Source organism: Neolamprologus multifasciatus, chromosome 18 (genome assembly GCF_963576455.1).
Source record: "Neolamprologus multifasciatus chromosome 18, fNeoMul1.2, whole genome shotgun sequence".
In the NCBI taxonomy this organism is placed as follows: domain Eukaryota; kingdom Metazoa; phylum Chordata; class Actinopteri; order Cichliformes; family Cichlidae; genus Neolamprologus; species Neolamprologus multifasciatus.
The window spans coordinates 32,644,521-32,657,490 of record NC_140456.1 but is presented as its reverse complement, the minus strand read 5'-3'; the positions used below and the strand labels follow the sequence as shown (position 1 = coordinate 32,657,490).

At 35.9% G+C, this 12,970-nt stretch overlaps 2 protein-coding genes and 2 long non-coding RNA genes across 13 annotated transcripts in view; 1 reads left to right on the top strand and 3 right to left on the bottom strand.

Annotated features, from left to right (window-relative positions):
* The window catches only part of astn1 (astrotactin 1), a 587,946-nt gene that overhangs the window by 507,072 nt on the left and 67,904 nt on the right, over positions 1-12,970 (bottom strand). The window lies entirely within an intron of this gene.
* On the bottom strand, positions 4,899-8,605 carry LOC146498421 (uncharacterized). The gene is made up of 6 exons (XM_085141229.1): positions 8,374-8,605; positions 8,111-8,253; positions 5,924-6,068; positions 5,784-5,827; positions 5,613-5,642; positions 4,899-5,295 (listed from the first exon to the last, which is right to left on the bottom strand). The coding sequence occupies exons 1-6, from the start codon at positions 8,603-8,605 to the stop codon at positions 5,203-5,205; spliced, it is 687 nt and encodes a 228-aa protein (XP_084997355.1). The 3' UTR covers positions 4,899-5,202.
* LOC146498422 (uncharacterized) lies at positions 6,583-7,263 on the bottom strand. The gene is made up of 2 exons (XR_014870842.1): positions 7,163-7,263; positions 6,583-6,800 (listed from the first exon to the last, which is right to left on the bottom strand). It is a non-coding gene; the product is annotated as an uncharacterized LOC146498422 (long non-coding RNA).
* LOC146498420 (uncharacterized) lies at positions 8,981-11,975 on the top strand. The gene is made up of 4 exons (XR_014870836.1): positions 8,981-9,086; positions 9,193-9,310; positions 9,919-9,970; positions 11,022-11,975. It is a non-coding gene; the product is annotated as an uncharacterized LOC146498420 (long non-coding RNA).

Below are 12,970 nucleotides of genomic sequence, written 5' to 3'. Positions count from 1 at the left end.
CAGCTACTGATTGGAAGGTTGGTAGTTCAATCCTTGGCTTCCCCAGTCTGCATGCCAAATATCCTTGGGCAAGATACTAACGCGAAGTTGCCCTCCGAAGCGTTCATCAGAGTGTGAATGTCGATTAGTTTGCACTTGTGTTTAGAAGTGCTTGTATGAATGGGTGAGTGAGGCATGTTGTATACAGCGCTTTGAATACTCTGGGAGAGTAGAAAAACGCTATACAAGAATCAGTGCATTTACCATAAACATGTCAGATTTTTTCAAATTGATTTTTTATTTCAGTTTCAGAGTTTGTCAATCCGGTCGTTAAGTGATGACGTGACGAATCCTACTTAGTCTGTGTTTAACCCTTTAAGACCTACCATAGAACCAAGTCCGCCAGAGCTTATATTATATTTTTACATGCTGTGGAGCCATTTTTGGGAGCATTTCAAGTTGCTATACATCAATACAACCATTATAGCCCAGATTTTAATAATATGTCTGCATTAAGTGCATAGTACTTACTTAAATTGCAAAAAAGTGCAATAAACTACAAAAAAATTGAAAAACGTTTTTGTTTTTTTAACATATATTTCTAGTTAGAGAAATTTAAGAGGCTTATCCCTCAAAACTGTAAATACAAAAAAGTTGCACAAAATAGTTTCCCACCACAGGAAATTTATTTTGAGTGTCTTCATAGTTTTATTTTTGAAATACACCAATTTTTATATACTGCAGGAAAAACGAAAATAAATATTATGCTGCAAATTTGCAAAAAAGCAGCATATGCATCAAAATAAACTATTTCCAGCAGTGCAACATGAGTCCTAAGCATCCTAGAAACGACACAGAAAGTCATAAAGTCAAAGATAACTTTTAAAAACACCAGTATAGGCTCATGAGGCTATATGGTAAAAAAAACCCTACATTTCCGCGAAAATGACGTCACTTCCGGTTTCGGTCAGGTAATGGCGGACATGCAAAAGTTCGCGCTGACGTCTATTCCAACGTAGGAAGTGTTATGAACAGCTGATCGGATCGGCAAAGCCTGTTTCTGGAATATTATGTTTTTGTTGCTGCAAGTGCTTTTTATGCAGTTTTTGCAAAGCTATATGTGGAAGGAAACTGTGACCGAGGACAAGCTGATGGCATAAGATGTAAGTACAACTCCTCCGGTTTCATATGCAAAAAAAGTATTGCGCTAGCTTAAGTGGTTGTAGAGCTACCGGGATTTAAAAATAGTTACGCAAAACAGAGCGTGCCCGCTCCGACCGGTTTTAAAGGGTTAATATGGCTTTTGTGTTGTTAACATGTTTAATGTTTTGTATTTTCTTCTATTTAATCTCAAAAAGCTCCTAAAACAGTCAGTGATCACTGTTGACCTCCCTCGGCTTTTATTACCGCTAATCATTTATTTAAGCTCAGTTTTTAAAACCTTAGGATGTAACTACAGCCCAGCCCATGCAGCAGTATATGAATGACTAACCTCGTATTGTGGATGGATTATCTCCCATACGGTAAAAAAATATATTTCGAAATATATTTCGAAATATATTTCAAAATATACAAAAAATGGCCAAAAAATATATGCGCTAAAATACATTTCAAAATATATAAATATATTTTGAAATGTATTTTAGCGCATATATTTTTTGGCCATTTTTTGTATATTTTGAAATATATTTCAAAATATATTCCAAAATATATTTCGAAATATATAAATATATTTCTAAATGTATTTTAGCGCATATATTTTTTGGCCATTTTTTGTATATTTTGAAATATATTTCAAAATATATTTCAAAATACAATTGAAAATTAATTAAAATACTTTCAAAAATATATTTTACCCTTCATATATTTCAGTCGAAGAAAACACATTCACATGTAACAACTGAAAATCTTTATTTGATATCTAAAACAAACATAGCATATAAATCAAGCTAGGAACATACATTATACAACTTTATTCTCATAACATTCTTAAAAATTGTAAAATAATAAAATAATAATAATATATATATATATATATATATATATATATATATATATGTACACACACACACACACACACACACACACTCACACTCATATATATACACATATATATATATATATACACATTTTGCTATACAAAATGCAACTGCAACAAACACTTATAAGTAACGATACTGTGAATTTGATGTGAACTGCTATTAACACAATAAAGATGTGATCACTCAAAGATGTTTACTGATCAATAACAAGCAGAGGAATACACACACATATACATATATATAGATATAGATATATATATGTGGGTGTGTATGAACATAAAACATACTTAAAATGTAACTTTTTTTTTCTTCTCCAACAGTCTGAGTTCCCCCAGCTTTGAATTGACTGCAATCCCCAATGCCCCTCTGGATACATTGGGGAACCTCTTCCTTACGGCCACTGTAACAAACAAAAGTCACAATTCTAGTACTTTTATCAGAGTTAAAATAAAAACATGATTTAAATTAGCCAGCTTCATTTAGCAAACAGATATTTCCGTTTATAGAGATACAGATATATTTTACACATAATTTTACCTCCCCCCCCCCCCCCCCCCCCCCCCCCCTCGATGGAAAGTCTATCCAGTTCACATTACAGTAATACTAACACCCCTTTTGGTCATCTATCCTTACTCTCCAGCATTCAATCTGTTGACCTTCTTTGTCTGAGTCCAACCACTTCAATGCATCATCACCTATCTGTGCAATTTTTATTGTTGCAAAGTGAGTTACTTGTGCAGTATGCAATTTTAGATACACAGTCTTCACTTACTATATATGGCTGTCATGGTTTCTTTATCAAGGGCAGTTCTTCGTTCTGCACCAATATCTGTTTTGCTGTGTCCTCCTATAAATTACATTAACATTTGAGTGTCTGACTAGTTAAATTTCCAAAAATCTGATCTTTGTTCATCTAAACATTTGAACTACAATATTATGCTTTTTGGTAAAGAAACTGGTGACAGAGAAGTAGGCTTTTTAAAATACTATTAGCTAACCATTGGAACTAAGTTTCAAAGCTGTTTACCTTTTAAATTGCTCTGGATCAAAACATCCAGTGGGAAGACGGCCATCAGAAGAACACGCACCATTGAAGTGGGTGTTTGGGCCTGAAGAGCAGTAGCCCACTGATGTTTCAGAATTTTTACCCCTGTAGCATGTGCTATCTCCACCTGTGGTTGCAATCACATAAAAAGAGTGTTTCAATATAAATTGTTTTTAAAAAACACATTTGAGTTTGCACCTACCTAAATTCTCAGCAAAATTACTTACATATTCAGCATCACTGGAACCCTTTAAATAAATAAACACATACATACGAAGTCAACAATGTTGTTACAGACAGAGTATTACTGGTAAACTAAATGAAAGAAGGAAGAACTCAGAATAACTTAGATGATTGAGTCTTTACACTTTAATAAGAAAGATTGACATTTCGCGGTGGCACAAAGCAGAAGCAAAAATACTTACTTTAGAATCCCCAGACATAGAAGCTTTGCATGAAGAGTTGGGCACCTATAAAGGAGAATATTTAAAGATTTAAAAACATACACATAGCATTGACTGCCATAAAACCACTGAATAAATATCAGAATGTGACAATGTTGCACAACAATCTAAACCTTGTAAGTCATGTGACATATTTTGATGACGTAAATATATCTATACAATTCAAGTAAATAGGTACAGCATACATGTTCTGGAGAAAAAAACAAACAAACAAACAAGCAAAAAACACAACAATATATAAGAATTCAGTGGGGTAAAAAAATCTCTTCTGAAGCAATATAGTTCATTTTGGGTGAAAAACAAAACATTCCTCTAAAATATATATACTGACATCACCAATCAACATCATGATTGTAATTATTTCCCTCCTAGTCCATCTACTGCTCTGTGCATGTGTCAAGCACTTCGACTGTATCTATGCATATAAATTCACCATATATATCCTGCAAAAATGTCTTGTTATGGTCAAAAAAAGGCAAACAAACAAAGGCATTAAATCAGAGATGAGAAATTAATCGGGAATATCAATTATATGATAAATGGCCTGTATTTGTATAGCGCTTTACTAGTCCCTAAGGACCCCAAAGCGCTTTACACATTCAGTCATCAACCCATTCACACACTGGTGATGGCAGCTACATTGTAGCCACAGCCACCCTGGGGTGCACTGACAGAAGCGAGGCTGCCGGACACTGGCGCCACCGGGCCCTCTGACCACCACCAGTAGGCAACGGGTGAAGTGTCTTGCGCAAGGACACAACGACCGAGACTGTCCAAGCCGGGGGTCGAACCGGCAACCTTACGATTACAAGGCGAACTGCCAACTCTTGAGTCACGATCGCCCCACAACTAGGTGAACTACAGGTGAACTATTCTTTATCTACTAGCAATCAAGCTTATTTAACCCATGAAGTTTGCGATATTTGAATGTAAAATAAAATAAATAACAATAAAAATAACATGATATAACAACTTACATTAAGGACATCTGCATTTAAATCCACAGGCTAAAAGTAATATAGTAAATGTGTTAGTAAAAGTACAGGTATTTGTGCAAAATAATTTACAGTATAGTACTTTGCATGTGCAGGTAGCTGTGGTGTGAATTGTAACTGAATATCAGATGAATGTCAGAGAAATGAAATGTATTTATTTTTTGTATTTATCAATCATAAAATCATGTTTTGTAGGCCTGTTACGATAACAACTTTTTGTTGGTCGGTATATTGCCCCATAAACAATTGCGTCAAGTAATGTCATTGTCATTTTAAGACCATTTAATACCTTTGAGTGTATAATCATAAAATAACACCATAATAATGCAAGATCTACACACTTTCAATTGACAAACAAACGACTATTTCTTAAAATATTTACATCATGGATATTAGGTATGAAAATATTAGATACCTTAGAAAACTTGAATAAATAGTAAATATTCTAACAAATAGAAAACAAAATGCACAAAGAACATTTGGAGAGTTTTCCATCTACAAATTTTTCCCCTTTTTCCTGTGAAAAATAAGATATCGTGCTGAAAAACACAATCCTTATTAAGCAATGTCTAACCAGTAGTACTGGTCTGAATGACAACAAACATAGCTAGTGTTTGGGAAAATCTGTTATAAAACAGTTATTATTTCAATAGTTATGCTTAGCATGTGACATAATATCACGTGACACAGACACTGCGTAAAAAACCACAACAACTAATACTTACTTTAGGAGGATGAGGGAGGGCAGCATCAGGTTCAGACTTTGACATCTGTAAGAGAAAAATTGATGTATTAGAAACAAGTCATTTAAAAATACATTAATGTGGCAGACTGTTCCCTGTTCCGATGCAGTGTACAAGTACAATCAGGGCTGTCACAACAATGGGGCGGTGCCAAGTGGCCGCAACCCTAGGTACAATGTACAAGTACATATAACTACATATTATGTGAATAAAGCAAGAATCTGTTTAGGTTAGGCACACTGCTGACTGATGCTTGTTAGGTTTATATGATTGCAAACTGCACAAAAACAACAAAGCAACAAAATTAATGATAATGACAAAAAAATAAATTAGATTTTACTTACGTCAGGAAGATCTGCATTCATTTTCATGGGCTGAAATAAATAGGCACAACATTACTGCTAAACAACCCCAAAAAACCTCCAAAAGGCCTTAAAATGATTAAAAAGGCAAGGAAATGTGGAACATTGTAATTAGTGATTATTAATGAAGGATAACTGTGCTTTGTTTCTAACCTTGGTAAGTAAATGCTCTGTAGCCTGAAGGAGAGGTGGGATTTCTGTGAAAGTGAAATTAAATGTGAATAGGTTTTGATAGCTATTGTATATGACAAGTGTAAACACACACATAAAACATGTAATAGTACAGTACTTACTTTCAAGTATTTCATTTTTAAGCCTATCGTTTTCTCTTTTTAGATTCGAGTTCTCTTCTCTCAACTGATTAATGCCACGCTGTAGATGTTCAAGTTTCTTTTCATTCCATAACTTTAGATCGTTTTGTTGCTCTGTTGGGTATGCCTAAGAAATGAAATAAAAAACTCTCTCTGTAAAAGCCACCTTCTGTATGAAGGAATGATCTCAAAATGTTGGGGGGGGGGGGGGGTTACACATACATATATATACACAAAACAGGTATGTGTATATATATATATATATGTAAGGGGTGCAACGATACACAAAATTCACGGTTCGGTTCGATACTTTGGTGTCACGGTTCGATATTTTTTCGATACAAAAAAAATGTTCATGCCTTTTTAATTTGTCATTTATTAAATTTTCACGGCACATTCTGCACCACATCTCTGTGCATTCATCATTTGTTTGAAGCCAGCTCACCTCCTGCAACCACTTTTCCGAGAATACACGCTTCTTTTGTGGTTCGGACTCCTGACATTTCTTTGGAGGTGGAGGAACACCAAAGTAATTGCTTAAAGGAGCTTCTTCGACATCTTCAAGAGTTCTAAACAAATGTCTGTCCTCCTCCAGAATATCTTATGTACGCAAACACGCGTTGCAACTTCTTATCTTGAGCGCGTTTTTTATTTTGACAGCGAATGCGCACCTGCTGACCACTTATGTGCAGCCCTGGTTATTTAGCTCGTCATATTGCAGCCACAGAAATTCTTTTGTCCATGAAACCATAAAGCTGCACTTTCTTTTTGCCTTATAGTCTGATTTGTCATAACTTTTCCGTTTTGTGGTAAGCTTTTCTTTGGCTGTCACTTCTTCACCCTGACCTGTCTTATTTGGCTCAGCAGAACTAAAATATATATCCTGCTGCTTTTACACACGCACTCACATAACGCTCAGCGATTCTCTGTGCAATCAACCTCTCACATGTTTAAGCTTGCTGCGGGAGATTTCACTTGTCATGTTTGCATAGTAAGCTAACGATTGATAAGATGATGTCAGAGGAATTGGTGCGCAAATTATCATCACTCACCAATCAGTGCTGTCGCTCTCTATACACAGTTCGCGCGATTGCAAAGTGAAAGCAAAAAACAAGCGCAAATTCAAACGCGATTTCAATATGTCACATATTGACAGTGGCTCACCGATGCCAATGACATAATTACCCAGCTACATTTCCGAAAGAATGCAAAAGCATTGACATATATTTTGCGAGCCCTGTATCTGATTGAGGAATCACTCATCTTTGGAAAAGAGAGTTTATTACAGAGAAATGGCTCTTTCCAAAATAAAAGCTATACTATAGCTTCTTCTGGGCTATATTCTCAGCAGCATATTAAATATATCAGGTCCCCATAAGGAGAATCATGTGCTAACAGCTGTCTAAATGACTCGGGTAAAGTTTGTAGCATGCGTGCTTGTTGTTTTTGTCTGCTTCCACTTGTCTTTGCACTAGGATGATGTCAGAGTAAATGTGCAGTCATATTCGTTGTGTTCCCACTAGTGCTGTCAGCGTAAATCTGAAATGAGGTTAACGACACAACACGACAAATCTCCGTTAACAGCTACTGCGGATTGCCTCGTGCGTGGGGCTGGACGGCCAACACAACGAGCTAACTGCGCTAACACACTAGTTCCCACCCATGTAATTGAGCATTGCTGGCACATCCAACATACTGTTTTACTTTAGTCCATGACACGCTTACCTTCAGGGTCATATGTCACATGAAAACCAAAATAGTTCCAAACGCCAGATCTGAATGAGGGTGGGGGAGGTTCAATTTGCCATGTTGCAAGGAGAGCTTAACTTCTGTCTCGCTAGCTTGCCCTGCGCTCAGTGAATCTGCGTTCGACTACTCCGCCTAGGCTGCACTGTCGAGCGCAGATCCACTGAGCACTCAACACAGACAGCAGGGAAGTTGATAAAATAAATTAAAAATGTTGTATTGTTCATACATATGCCTACCGAACCGAAAGCACTGTATCGAACGGTTCAATATCGATACGAGTATCGTTGCACCCCTAATATATATATATATATATATATATATATATATATATATACACACACACACACATATTATTATTGTTATTATTATATTATATATTAGCATATATGTCTGTGTGTGTACGTGTGGCAAAACACTCACCTTTTTCTTAGCTGCCGGTTCGTCTCTCACCTCTGTGGCCTCAAGGAGTTTCATAGAAGGTTTACTTTTTCTCTTAAGCACCGCTGGCTTGGGTAGTTGTTCTTCAATTTCCTTAAGCTTTGTTTGCAAAGTTTTTTCCCTTTCTGAGGAGGCAGAATAATAATAAAAAAGGCTAAAGTACATCATAATATAATTGATTAAGTTACATATTTTGATTAACAAATAAGCGACAATAAAGTAATATTATATTGGAGAAAAGGCACCTGCTAGCTTAATGATGGAGGCTTCATAGACCGGCCACCCGCCTTTTGGCTCCTTGGCGCCTTGTCGCCACTCCACCAAATAAACGTCCTTTTCCTCCAAACCGTCTAAGTATTCCTCCTCATCAAAATCCCGAATGTGTTCAGTTGGCACAATTGAGAACTTTCCATCTTCCGACCACTTAATTAACGCGAACATTATCCGCTTATGTCTTCCCGCCTGTATATCGGCCATTCGGAAATTGCGCCTCAGACGTCGGTTATATTTCAAAAAAAAGGGGGGGGGAAAGAAACAACAACTAATAATTTTATTATTATTATTATTAATATTTTTGCGCGTTCATTGCACATGTTTGGGAATATTTCAATATTTATTTTTTACGTATTACTTTTTATTTTATCTTTATTTATAAAAAGCACAATGGCAACGCGCATGTGCATACTATGCTCCGCTCATTAACCTTTACACTTTCACACAACCTACAGATCTAGAACGAAGACGCTGCATTTTTTGAATAATCTCTGGTGAGCATAGATTTCATAGAAAAAACATATTATATTGTTTTAAGTACCTTTTTTTCGATTAATCCTGTGACGTACAAAGACGGACGTTTTTGGGACTTTACGTTTAAGTTTTTGTTAAGGTCTGCATTGCGTGTGCAGACGCTCGCGGAAGAAGACGCTGCAATTTTGCGAACTCCCTGGAAAACTGCTCGGTAAGCATATATTTCACAGTAACATGCTACATTTATTTTATATGTTGCAGTTTCTGTTTTACAATCCTCGATGTTTTCTTCAATGTGATTTTAATGTCATCAACAGGTCACGTGTGAGTCAAAATGAGCGAGCCTCCTGAAAGGATTTCGTATAAACGTTATCTAACTGATCCTGAAGAGGAAATTCCTTCAAGAACCAAACGGAGATGGGCACAAAAAGAAAGGTGTGTTGGTAATGTAATATCCCTCACTCTTTAACATTAACGAATGCCATAGGGCACAATCAATTAATCTAGTGGCAATCACTAAGGATGCCACAATTATGTAATCGTTCAAAGTGGCAAATAATCGTCCACTGCATGCTTAAGATGTTTGTTTGTTTTTTATCAAGAATAAACAAAGCCAATGTGTAATAGACATTTGGGGCTTAATACTCCAGAATAGCATTGAAGGATTTTCAATTAGTGTTTTCAGCTTATGTTTTTGTAAAAATAGGACATGCAGTTGCTTAAAACAATGGTATAAACATCATTCTAAGTAAATTTTATAAAATGTAATTAATAACCACAATGAAAATTGTAAGGAAAAAATGATCTTTGTAAATTACCATACCATAAGGTACGATAAATGTACTCTGGCTCCCAAATGAATGATCTGGAGTTGGCTCTTTTAAACAGGGAATGTAGCAAGGCTATGTCTAATCTGCTTATTACTGATCAATAAACATCTTTATAAGTGATCACATCTTTATCGTGTTAATAGCAGTTCACTTAGAGTTCAAATATAGCACTAAGCAATTTCTATTTTCTTTATTGTATATTTTCTTTTTCAGAATTAAGGTTGCAGAAGAAGAACTTCAGAATGTTATCAAGGAATGTCAAAAGGTATGCCTTATGATATAATTGGTGGTTCAATTTGCATTTTTGTAAATTCATAAATGAACCGTTCAACCAAAAATGTAAATTCTCTAATCAATTGCTCACTCTTAAGTTGTTATAAACCTGTATGAATTTCTTTTGAACAAAATAATGTTGATAACCAAACAGTTGCTGGTCCCCATTGACATAGTATGGACATAGTATGAAATAACAACACTATGGAAGTCAGTAGGGACAAGAAACTGGTTATCAGCATTCTTGAAAATATCTTCTTTTGTGTTCAACAGAACAAAGAAATAGGTTTAGAACAACTTGAGGGTGATGATTACCAAAATAACATTTTATTCCTTTTATCTTATCATCCATTTTATCTTATCCCTTAGCATTTAATTACCTCAGTTATACTAAATAATAAATGCTTGATTCATATTAATATTAATAAATGATCTTATTGGTCTCTTTTTAAGGTTAGTGTTGGAATACAAACATTTTGGGTTAAGTGTAATGAAAACACTTTTAATGCATAAACCTAAATTAAATTTATTCTGAATATTGGACTATAGATTTGTCGAAATAAATACACAATAGTTAGTTGAATTTTCAAGTCAAGAAATGAAATCAAAAAGATCATTACATTTCTAGACATTATTTTTTAAAGAATATTCATGAATTAGTGCATTGAACAAGAAAAAATAAAACAAGTAATCATTGTTCTAATTATGATTTTTACGGTAATTTCTACTTTCTACTGCAATCATATATTCTTACAGAATTTATCATGAAAGAAAGCACTAAGCATTCATTTTGACAGCCTAAGCACACTTAAATTTTGGCAAGACTGAATGGACATGTCAAATAGTGCACCATTAGTGAATGAGACCAATTTCAAATGTCTGCTGTAATGTTAAAAAAAGAGATGCATAAATACAGTAGAGAGAAGACGGTTACAGGGCAGATCTCACCGATATAGACATAAATGAGTCCGCTAGGTTAATGCTCTTACACTGAAGATTTGTTTACAGAACCCATAATTCTCTCTCTCGCGTCTCTTTTCAAGGAAATCCCAGACACCCTTCCAGAAGACAGAACTCTGCTGATGACTAATGATGAAGAGTGCACTGCAGGTCCTGTTCAGATAGAGGTCCCAGTGGATTCAGGTCAAACTAAAGAGCAAAATCAACTACTACTTCTGGCACTTAAGCTCAAACACAGTTTGACCAATGACTGTCTTGAAGATATCATGAAAATCCTTAATGTTGTTGGTGGCAGTGATTCAGCATGCAGGACAAAATATTCATTTTACAAAGCTTTTGATGATACAAAAGACATCATGAAAATCTGTTATGTGTGTGAACAGTGTAGTAATATAATGTCAGCTGAACTGGACCAAGTTCATTGTGTTCAATGCAACAGCACCTATGACAAAGCAAGTAGGTTTACCAATAACTTTTTCATATACCTCTCCTTGGAAGATCAACTCAAAAATCTCTTGAGAATGCCAGGAATTACAGATGAATTAATAGGAAGGCAAACAGAAACATCTACTTCTCTCAGTGACATTTGTGATGGTTTTTTGTATCAGAAAGCTTTAAGTGGTTCAGAAACGGCCCTTCAAACCCTCAGCTTAACATTTAGCTGTGATGGTGTGCCAGTTTTTAAAAAGTCCCCTTGTAGTATTTGGCCCCTTTTTTGCACCATTAATGAATTGCCATTGAAAACAAGACAGGATAATGTACTCCTTTGTGCACTATGGTTCGGGGATGAGAAGCCTCACATGAGAAGTTTCTTAAAACCTTTCATTGATGAGTGTGTGGACCTACAGGACAGTGGTTTCACATGGGAAGATGACAAAGGCGTTTCTGTCAATACAAAAGTAATCCCTCTAATTCTAATGAGTGACTCAGTTGCCAGACCTCTGATCCAAAATTTTAAACAGTTTAATGGTGAATATGGATGCTCCTACTGCCTTCATGAAGGAAAGGTAGTTGAAAAAGGCAGAGGATTCACTCGTGTATATCCTTTTCAGAACGACATTCAGCTCCGCAATCAGGAACAAACTAATGAATTTGTAGAAGCTGCGCTACAGTCTGGTAAAGCTGTTATGGGTGTTAAAGGGCCAAGTATGTTGTGTAGACTTCCCAGTTTTGATATTATCGAAGGGTCTGTCCCAGACTATATGCATTCAGTACTTCTGGGTGTTGCAAGAACTGTAACAGGGCTGTGGTTAAACAGTGAAAACCATGAAAAGCACTGGTATATAGGTAGGTCTACAAAACTGTTAGATGAAATGCTTTTAAAGATTAAACCGCCATGTAATGTACCTCGTGTGCCAAGGTCTGTCACATTGAGGAAATTTTGGAAAGCCCATGAGTGGTATATGTGGCTCTTTTATTATAGCTTACCTGTACTAAAAGGTGTATTGCCAGAACCACTACTGAATCACTGGTCTAAACTAGTCAAGGGAGTATCCCTTCTGTTGGGCGAAAATATAACTAGAGAGCAGATTACTGAGTCTGAGGCACTTCTAACAGATTTTGTGAAAGACATGGAGGTATTCTATGGGGAAGCTAATCTGTCTTATAATGTCCATCTTTGCCTCCATTTACCAAGGAGTGTAGTTAACTGGGGGCCTTTGTGGGCTCATTCCGCCTTTGTGTTTGAGTCTTACAATGCTAAACTACTAGACATGATCAAAAGCACTCAAGGGGTTGCGCTACAGATTGTAAAAATGTTCTGGCTACAGAAGGCCTTACCATTTTATGGCCAGACTTTACTGAAAGATGCCTCAAATGAATGCAAGGAGATATTTGAATCTCTAACAAGACCTAAACAGTTAAAACATGTAACTCGCACACATGGTATCACTGCACTTAATCATCCTAAAGTGCAATTAATTAGGAGGGATGACTATATGGCACTGAGTCGTTATGGGGTACAAAGGAGCAGAGTAAAGTACTTTCAACGAATCATTACAAATGGCGAGGTGTTTCACTCAGAAGATTACAG

Bases quoted from the DNA above. Each gene is read 5' to 3' on its own strand.
- LOC146498421 (XM_085141229.1), bottom strand. From the start codon at position 8,605: ATGGCCGATATACAGGCGGGAAGACATAAGCGGATAATGTTCGCGTTA. The intron at 6,069-8,110 runs GTGAGTGTTTTG...TTCATTTCTTAG, and splicing joins AACCGGCAGCTAAGAAAAAG to GCATACCCAACAGAGCAACA. The intron at 5,643-5,783 runs GTTAGAAACAAA...TATTTATTTCAG, and splicing joins CAGAGCATTTACTTACCAAG to CCCATGAAAATGAATGCAGA.